Here is a 10,048-nt window from a genome sequence, read left to right as displayed (position 1 = left end):
CGAACACGCAGCACAACAAGGAAGTCAGAGGGAAAACACGTCACTTCAACTATCGCCTCCGTCAGGATGACTTTATGAGGAAATGTGTCGCCAATAGCGCAGGTAAGTGAATGTAACCGAGTCAAAATATCTTATAACATTTTAAAAAACATATTCGACCCGTTTATGTTCGCCAGCAGAGGTATCGCTGCTAGCTACAGCCGCAACAAAGACGAGTCCTGACACATTTGTTAGGAGTGGTTTCACTTTCTACTTGTCGCAAATGGCAGCAGGAACAGCAACATTAGCTCAAGTAGTCGAGCCTTAGAAGTTAAAACTACCAGCTAACTACCAAACCAGCATTACAGCAGCTCAGAGCTTTTGTAAAAGGCTAATTTGTAGTTGCAAAGGTGTTTCCTGTGTCTTCCACACCACTACCCTCTCTGCTGCTATGAGCTACGGTAAAGCTGAGGAGTGAAGGCCTACCTGCCAGGTATGTCACTGGACAGGTTTTGTTTTTTTCATATATATTTACATCCTAATGTTGGCCTATTACATTACAGCAGTTTGTAGTGTGTCTTATACATAACTCAGTCAGCTCCTAAATCAGACTGATAACTAGAAATATTATTGTGCTGAAATTTGACCAAAGTATAAATGAAAAAGCTACAGAATAAATGTACTCAGTTACGGCTTTATTACAGTAAAAGACAACATTAGAGCATTGTGAAGAGTTTTTCCATCATTTGTCATTGGATTTTTTTTTTTTTTTTTTTTTTTAAATAACTAAATAGGGCAGTGGCTCAGCAGCATGGTTCAAGTACAGCTGGTCAGTCTCTGATAAAGTGCATATTGAAAGTAAAATGACGGATTCAAGGAGACAAAAGAGCTACCGTGTCTGTTACAGTAACTAATATACCTGTAATACCTTACTTACACATTTACCCTTTAATCACAAGCTTGAACATCAAAAGAGCAGAATGTGTGGTTTGTAGTAGGCTAGGTAATACAGACAAAATAAAATATAATAGAAGGTAGAAATGATGACTAAGTAGGTAGAAACAGAAAGACAGAACACCTAGAACAGAAGACTACGTTCAGCAAACTGCATCCTCATATATTTCAGCCTCTAAAACCAGTAAAAGACAGCACTCATGTCATAGCACAATACTTCCATATCCAAAATTCCAGATGTTATCAAGTCACATATCACCATATTGATATGATATTGATATATTGCTCAGCTCTAGTTTGCAGAATCATGCAGTTCAGGCTGGATTTCATTTCTTTCAGTTTTTTTTTTAAATCAAAAACACTCACTTAGGATGTTTTTGAATCTTCATGGCTGGCTTCAAACCCGACGTGTCTGTGTGTGTCAGGATGCCTGTTGAAAACCAAGAGGAGAGGACAGTGGAGGTGCTGGGGTTGCCTCAAGCAGTGGACGAGGAGCTCCTCTACCTCTACTTTGAGAATAAAAGGCGCTCGGGGGGAGGTCCACTCAGCTCCGTGGATAAACATGGTGACCGTGCCGTGTTAGTGTTCGAGGAGCCAAATGGCAAGTATTGTTACAAGATTACAATGAAAGGCCACAGACAGTATATGTACTGGCTTGGTTGCCTTGGTTTTGTGAGACAGAAGAGACAGAAAAACATTGAAATAATTTACTTTGTGTGCTGCAGCGAGCCCAGATATATTGCATGTTGCAGTGAAGTGCAGTTGCTTGGAGATTAAAGACTAAATTTTCTCATTAAAGTGACCCAGACCACCTTAACTCCAAGGCTAACTACCCACAATGGTGTTCACCTCGCTTTCATTAATTGCAGGTCAATACTTAAGGATGCTAACACATTGTTGAACTTGATTCTTCTGAACACTCGCCAGACTCCCCAAAGTCTATGCTTAAAGCAAAAAGTTCTTTCAAGATAATGAATGGAATAATAATTTGTAGTGGTGTCAAGAGATTAAAAAAATTGAGAGATTAATTAATTATGATCTGTAATTAATTGATCTAATTAATCTCTTTTTTAATCTCACCTAAAATTGCTGAGAAAAGCCCTGAACTTGAGGTATTTCCCTTTAAATTCATTACATTATTGTAGCAGATCAGTCCGATGCGGGTCGGGGGGACGACCCCTCTTTTTCAAGACCCTTTTTTGGGAAAAAAAAAAATAAAAAAAAAAATTATATGGACAAAATCTTGTTTGAATAAAAAAGCCACCGGTCGGCATCAGGCGAGCCGGCCGCGGCACCGGGTCTGGTCTGCCGGATCTGACAGGTGAGCGGCGCACACATAGCCTACTGCCATATCAATTTTTGTTCATACGCGGCTGCAATGACTGCGCAATGCGGCCATTCGCCGGTAATCGCGGCATCAGGCGAGCCTACCTACTGGTTTACATATGCACAATACATGTATATTTGCTTAGACCCCCAATATTAGACGAGGGCGTTTTTTCAGGGCATTTTCAATGGAAAAAATATCGTCTTATATTCGGATGAATACGGTAATGTATTAACTTCGATCACGCAACCTTTTCTTCCACCTCCTCTCTTCTCCTCCACAGTCAGACACACACACACGAGTCGCGACACCCCCTCCTCAACATGCGCTGCCTGTTTACAACGGACTCGGACTGTTGGGGCGGGTGTTAATCAAAACAAACCAATCATGTCTTGACCTCTTCACAGGTTGCTGGCCTCTGATTGGCCTGGCCTGTCTCTCTGACTTAAAAAAAAAAAAAAAAGATCAGACTGGTGAGGCCAGCCGGACCGGACCGACAGCTGATTGGCCTGGCCGGCGACCTGTTTAAAAAAAAAAAAAAAAAAAAAAAAGACAGGCAGACCACCGGGCCAGTGACAGGCCGGCACAAACACAATGACAGCCAATCAATGTCCACTTCAGGGTGTGACTGACCATTGTTTTCCACCCCCAACAACTTAAGCACAGGAAGCCCAACGCCTACAAACCGATTTTATAAAAAGTAAAATTAGAGATTAAAAATTAGATTAACTCGATTAAAAAACATAACGCGCTAAATATGACTGTAATTAATTAATCTCAATTAACGCGATAATTTGACACCACTAATAATTTGATTTAATAATTTGATTTGATAATTAAAGCATTATTTTTTACAGATGCGGCACGAGTACTGTCTAAGGGGCACCATGTTCTGCATAATGCTGAACTGACTGTGAGAAAGCCTGCCTCAAAGGACAACTGCAGGCTCCTGCTGCGGGGGGTCAGCCCCAACACCAACATGGAGCTGATTGAGCTCTATGTGGAGAACATGATGGAGCTGGATGAGGAAGACTACACCTTGTCTCGTTCACCAGGGCAAGATCTCGTCCTCATCCACTGCCGTCAACCCTTCTCTCAAGGTCCAAATGCACATTTCACATTCCATCGTTGCCAAATGTCTGAATAACATTTATTTCATGGTATTGTTAGAGAACTCTGGCATATTGAACTTAATTATTAATGCACTATATCATTTATGCTATAGATTTCCAAAACCTTCAAGCAAAGATCTCCAAGAAGACACTAGATGGAACCAAGATAACGCTTGAGCAAATTGAGCAGACCGACTCCATCTTAGTGGAAAACCTGCACCCCGGCATCACAAGGGACATGATGATGTTGTACTTTGAGAGCAGGCGAGGAGGGGATCAGAAGGTGAAGGAGATCGTCATGATGTCAGAGAGCATAGCCAGGGTGGCTTTTGTCGAGTTTGAATGTAAGTTGTTCATGCTGCTGTATGCTTACAGACCACCATTTGACATTCCTTTTCCAAACTCATCCCTTTTGCTACTTCATTATAGTTTATGTTTAAATGAATGAAATGTGTTTATGTTTGTGTTTTTTTAATAGCTGTGGCCACTGTCCTGGATCGACCACACAGACTGGAGAATACTGACCTAGTTGTGAGGCCGTACTTTGATTTTCTTGAACCCACAGAAAGCTCCACATCACAGGGCTCTGAAAATGGATGTTTAGATAACAGCACAGATAACCTACAGAGTCCAGGTCCTGTTGAAATGCAGCCCAGTTCTCCCACAGTGGTTAGTGCCAGCAACCAGCCCTCCCATCAGACTGCCTCAGAACCTGTCGCTGCCCAGGAAGCAGTAGTCGAAGAAGAGGCGGAAGAAGTCATGGAGGACGTCGCAGAGTACACAGAGACTCTTTCAAGCCACATTGCGATCACTGAACCAGAGAAACTTGCCTTGTGTAAACTCAGTACTCTCCTACATGATATTGAACAGGCCCACTCAGACTTCAACATCCAAATCAAAGATGATGGCATACACATTACAGGACCTGACAAACCTAAAATGGAGCAACTTAAGAACACCATTTTGCAGTTTCTTGGCAGTGTTGCTCAGAAACATTTGACCTTTGACCCAGACAAGGCTCAGTTCCTGGCGAAGAAGGAGGTCAGAGAAAGGCTACAGAAAACTCTGAATCAGCTGGGGCTGCCCACTATATACACTGTGACAGACTGCGTTGTCGTGGTAACATCACTGTCTCCCGACGCGGTTAGCAAGGTGTGTGAAGTTTTGAAATCCCAGCTTTCGGACTTCAGCATACCAGTGGCTACAGAATATGAGTTTGTGCTGTATACCAAGGAGTGGTCCGAGTTCCTTCAGACTCTAAGTTTCTCCTTGGTAAGGGTACCAGAGAGAGGAGGAAAGGTTGATGTTCTGACTCTGAAAGGGATGGAGAATGAGAAGCAGACCAAAATCAAAACGTTTGTCAGTACACCAATTGAAAGGGAAACCATAATTTCCATGGAGCCAGGAATGCTGAAATACATCCAGATCCATTGCCATCAGTTGCTGGCAGACATGGAAGAAGTATCTATTTTTCCATTAGAGGGGGAGGAGGTTTGCGGTTTAAAGGTATGTTGTGTATTAGTGAAGTATATTGATGCATGCATTAGGCTATATTTCACTCATGAAGCTTGCAGTTCCCCCATCTTTGTTGTCATTATTTTATCAGTGTATTTTTTGAAATTCTAAAACTCATCACTTCATTTCACCTTTACCTTTTGTTATCGACAGATCCACGGTAATGTTGTGGCTTGCCAAATCGCTGAGGAACTGTTGCAAGGTGTGGTCGCCTCAATCTGTACCAGAACCCTCACAATCAGTGAGCCGGGAATTGCACGGTTCCTGCTTGGAGAAGAGTGCAAAGGTATCCTGAAAGAAATGGAGACAAAATTCCAGGTCTTCATCAGTCTAGACAAGGTGCACTGGAAACCTCTACAGAATGAGGTAATGGTGGGAAAGAGCATAAGTTTTGTTATCCTCCACATACTTTTGTGTTTTTAAAGCTACAGTATGAAACTTTTTGCCTCAAGACAGGATGTATACTGTTAGTCCCCATCCTCCTACCCCAAATCTTGTCACTCATCATGATGAGTTGTTTACCTTGAAACAGCATTTAGCCTGAGGCTGAGGTAACCAGCATCTGTAAACCCTCAACAGGCTTTACAAGAAGACAGTGAACACAGCCAGTCTGCAATAAAACAAAGTTCACCATGTTTTTCGTATCTGCTGCATGTTAAGCTTCACTGTTCCTTCTTTTCTTACTGCTGTCTTACACCATTAAACCCAAGTAATCCTCTGTGATGTACACATTTCTGCTCAGAGGCGACTGGCAGGTTTTTCTAAAGCTAGTGAGATTTCAAGGCTTAAAATACATATCAAGGAAGGGCCTTTGGAAAAATATTGGCAATACAGAAGAAATGGCAACTGTGTGTTTGCATTACACAAGTGTGTGTGTGTGTATACACACACACACACACATACATATATATGTATTTGTTTTTGTAAAATATTGAGCAATATTCATCTCTTATCTCTCATATGCAGATGAATAGGGAAAAATGTTTTAGGACAGAACAAGGCGTTTCTGGCTCTCCATGTTTTCACTGGGAAAGCATTTGGCAGCAAACTAATGCATTTGACTTGTAGACTACAGGCCACACCTAAATGACTTCCACCATTCAAACAATATGTCAGACTTAATCAGTCCATTTCCATTGTAAAACTTGGCTGCTATGTGTGATACCTACAGTTATATTACATGCTTGTAGTGCAGGTGTGGCATCTCTCTGGGTGCTATTCTAGTTACTGATAGAACCATAACCTGATTTTTTACTGCTAGGCTTACCTTGATAGGTAAAATCGAGCCAACAACATCATATTTCCTAAAGCAGATGATATATGGCCCAAAATGTCCACAACATCATTGAAACACCAATGGTATGCAAACAGAGGATTAGACATGAGCACACAGGTATAGTGTAATATATCCTATTATTTTAACATCAAATCAAAGTCAGATCAGCCAGTTAAAATGAAATGACAAAACACCTTTCCACTATTTCAAGCTTCCTGGCCAGCAACATACCCTGGCCAGCAACATTCAGTATTCATAGAAAAGCGTAATTCATTATTTTAATCTTAGAAATGTCTTATTTTGTTTCAAGGACATATTTGAAGCTGCATGGAAAATGGTGTCCCACCAAAACTTTCAGAAAGTCTCTTTGAATGGTTCTGCACCGAACATAAAGACTGATATGATCCAAACTCAGAGCTTCAACCATAAAGGGGCTCCTGACAAAGGTAGTGTTTTTCTTGACTTTCACGACTTTATCCCTTATTGCTCTGCAGTGCATTTCAAACAATATATCTCCCTCTTCACAGGCCTTTTAGAGGAGGCAAAGAGAATTGTTTCAGCCATTGATGAAACAATGGAGGTAAGCCAGTCCAGTTCAGACAGACACACTGACATGGAGGAAGAGGATCTCTATACGACGGGGGAACCTAGCAGCCTGTCAGACCAAGACGCTGATGTAATTGTAGTTACACCTCAGGCCTCAGCTGAAGGCAGTGCTGCAAGTGATGGAGCTCCGGGCTTTCCTCCCAGTGATCTGGAAGAAGAGGCCCAGCTATCTCTAGCCATCCAGTACTCCATGGAGTCAACGAATAGATCTGTTGTTGACGAGGAAGACGAGTTGCAAAAAGTCCTGGAGCTGTCCAAGATTATTCAACATGAAGGTCCCTCTGATCACAGCAGTGACAGCTCCCGACTGGACAAGGGTATTCATACTTCGCTAGAGGACGCCATCAAGGCAGCCAACACAGTCCAGATATTTGTGTTTGCAGGTTACACCTGTGACCTTATACGAGTGGATATAGCTCTTGGGAAGAAGATTACTATGAGAAAGACTAAAGAGAGCTTGGAGCATAGGTGCCTGAGGAGAGTGTCAGAGTTCCACAAGAGGTGTATAGACGTAATCAAGAGGAAGCATGCAGTTGAGATTCAGATCCAGGGCACCATAATCACCGTTTCTGGGCTCAAGGACTATGTGGCTGAAGCCATGCCTGATGTGAAGCTGCTGCTGGATAAGATGTCCACCACTGTGTCTGATAGCGAAATCCTAAAGACAGTCCAATGGGTGCAGCATGATCCAGCCTCAGCAGCCACAACACCTTACCCACAAGATATTATAGTTTTCCTAGAGAGTGCCTGGAGGATGAAACAGAAGAAGGTTGACATCTTGCTGAACAATCAGCCCCACATCATTAACTTTGAAAAGATGCAGGAATACAACATAGCCTCAGGGGGATCTGTGAAAATCTCCAGGAAAATGATCAGTTCAGAGGACTTGCTTGCAGATGTCCCAGGTAAAAGGAACTATGTCGGAATGTAAAAAAAATGCACTTTTAAGATATGTTATTTGTTAAAGTGTACACATTCATGTGAATGATTTTGCTGTTTGCTCTTTGTGTATTTATATATTACTAATTTAAAAATGAAACATGTTTAACAGAAGAGGAATACTCTGTACTGGCAAATCTGCCAGAAGCATCCAAGGTGGATGAGGATTCTGATGAATTTCAGGATGTGGTGAAGAATTTTTATGACACCATTCAAGAGTACCACAGCAAAATAAGAATCATACAGGTGAAAGAAAAAAACAAAAACAAAATAAATACATAAAATTGTTGAATATATGATTTGTTTTGCTTGCAATAACACAGATGTTGTTTTCTCAGGTGGAGAAGCTGATGAATCGGCTGTTGTACAATCAGTACAGGCTGAAGAAGGCAAGCGTATTGCAGAATGCCACATATCCAGAAGTTGAACGGACTCTTTACCATGGCACAAGCGAGGCGAGTGTCAAAGAGATATGCGTCCACGGATTCAACAGAAGCTTTTGTGGAAAGAACGGTATGGCTGTTGAATGCTTCTGTTCTCTTGTTTGAATTGTTCTGTGCTTGTCTGTTTTGTCTAAATCTTGGTAACTTTAACTATTTCTGACATAACTTTTTCTGACATAACTTTTTCTGACATAACGTTTTCTTCCCACAGCCACTGTTTATGGACAGGGGGTGTATTTTGCCGTGAACTCAGCGCTGTCTGTCCAGGATCAGTACTCCCCTCCAAATTCAGATGGACACAAGTATGTATTTGTGTCAAAAGTGTTAACAGGGGACTACACCACCGGCTGTCACTCCATGAAGACAGCCCCTCTGAAGGAGACTGCTGGCATTCCCCTCAGATACGACAGTGTAACAGACAACATTACCAAACCTTCAATGTTTGTCATCTTCAATGATACACAGGCTTATCCAGAATACCTCATCACATGCCAGAGAATCCACCGCTGAGGAAATGGGGTTGTAGATTCGATCATCGCTATAAAATTTTGAGAAAGAACTGCTTTTGCCATGATTTTTCTGCAGCAATGGAAAAAGTGCAATTGCTACGAGAAGGGCTAAATTGTCCGTGTATTTTTGTTTAAATTTCATCATTTATCCTATTTTTTATGTGATTATGCTGTTTTAGTTTTGAGCTACCTACTGGACGAACTGCACTGCTACCTTGCATATCACATCCACTGTGCACTTAATTCTAATTGCATATGTATATTGTTTCTTTTAATAAATCAGTCAGATGTGACTAAAGCCAAATGTGCCATGTGTAAAGATGTGATCATTCTCTGTTGTCATCCTTAGGTTCTGATGCCTCTTCTCTAAGTGCACTGTGCTGCTGCCTTTGGAAGCATATGCACATAACTATTCATATTCTTCATTACTGAAGCACAAATGAAATTTTGTGATCTTAGTTTTATTTCTGGGAAAAAACAACAATTGGGAATTTATGAATTTACCATCTGGGAAGATCGTAATTGTCTGTTTTTGAGGGCAAAGTGCTTAAACTGAATTAGCCCACTTAAAACCAACATGATTTCTTGGGAAAGGGTTTTTGTTTGAAGGGATCATCAGAAAAGCACTCCTATTTATCATCCCGTCCATTGCGTCCATAGGTCAGAATTGTGATTGAAGTGAAAGTGTAAAGGTCGTTTGAAACAACATGATTGAGCTGTGCTTGTTTGGTTCAGCGCACATCTGACTGGTGTTTAGGGAAGCTGTAGAGGACAGGCAGAGTTTTCAAAAGATATAACAGGACATATTCGTCATTTTTTTGTTTTATTTGTTATGCCTACTTGGTTGGCAATGTATTTCCAAGATAGGGTTTTTCTTTGATACAAATGTAAACTTCTGTTGTACAGTTTAAAGAATTTAGACACAGACAGTATTATATTTTCCTCCATTTTGCCTTCCGTACCTGGCTGGCTTTGGGAAATGTGGGAAATCAAAGAGCAATAATGGCATGTGGCCTACTTGGAGTCACTTCGTCAGTGCTTCGGCCCTTGATATCCTGTACATGCAGTGCAGAAAACATTCCATGAGGGCCCTTTTCCTTTTTGTAGCATTTTATGATTCGTTATATTTTGACTAGCAACTCCAAATCAGTGCAACTCAACTCTCAATGAAGCTGTTCACTAACCTCACTAACACACATTGTTAGGTCTTCCTAACTTCCTAAGCTCTCCTGTCTGGACATCAAAGTTGGAATCCTTGATAAAGATTTGATATATAAACTGTTTCACAGGTGTTATCTTAGCCAAATGTTTGTGAACAGATTTAAATCTAATAATAATATTAACTGTAAACAAGGGCCCTTCATGTGTTCATGCTGTAGAGTCCGTTC

General features: G+C 41.3%; 1 protein-coding gene across 2 annotated transcripts; it reads left to right on the top strand.

The window, feature by feature from the left end:
• parp10 (poly(ADP-ribose) polymerase family member 10) lies at window positions 1-8,968 on the top strand. 2 transcript variants are annotated; one of them, XM_030064019.1, is made up of 11 exons: window positions 1-102; window positions 1,359-1,534; window positions 3,118-3,360; window positions 3,486-3,716; window positions 3,851-4,878; window positions 5,041-5,253; window positions 6,474-6,609; window positions 6,691-7,674; window positions 7,821-7,954; window positions 8,047-8,221; window positions 8,363-8,968. In XM_030064019.1, the coding sequence occupies exons 2-11, from the start codon at window positions 1,360-1,362 to the stop codon at window positions 8,659-8,661; spliced, it is 3,618 nt and encodes a 1,205-aa protein (XP_029919879.1). In that variant the 5' UTR covers window positions 1-102; window position 1,359; the 3' UTR covers window positions 8,662-8,968. The 2 variants fall into 2 exon arrangements, with proteins under 2 accessions (XP_029919879.1, XP_029919880.1); XM_030064020.1 differs by lacking the exon at window positions 1-102 and adding an exon at window positions 241-472.
• The last annotated feature ends 1,080 nt before the right edge of the window (window positions 8,969-10,048 follow it).

This window comes from Myripristis murdjan, chromosome 11 (assembly GCF_902150065.1).
Source record: "Myripristis murdjan chromosome 11, fMyrMur1.1, whole genome shotgun sequence".
In the NCBI taxonomy this organism is placed as follows: Eukaryota; Metazoa; Chordata; class Actinopteri; order Holocentriformes; family Holocentridae; genus Myripristis; species Myripristis murdjan.
The sequence above is the reverse complement of the archived record's forward strand: the minus strand, read 5'-3'. Positions and strand labels throughout refer to the sequence as shown.

Excerpts from the sequence above, each read along its gene's own strand:
- parp10 (XM_030064019.1), top strand. The coding sequence starts at position 1,360 with ATGCCTGTTGAAAACCAAGAGGAGAGGACAGTGGAGGTGCTGGGGTTG. Across the intron at positions 3,361-3,485 it reads CCGTCAACCCTTCTCTCAAG|ATTTCCAAAACCTTCAAGCA; the intron begins GTCCAAATGCAC and ends TTTATGCTATAG. Across the intron at positions 5,254-6,473 it reads GGAAACCTCTACAGAATGAG|GACATATTTGAAGCTGCATG; the intron begins GTAATGGTGGGA and ends TTTTGTTTCAAG.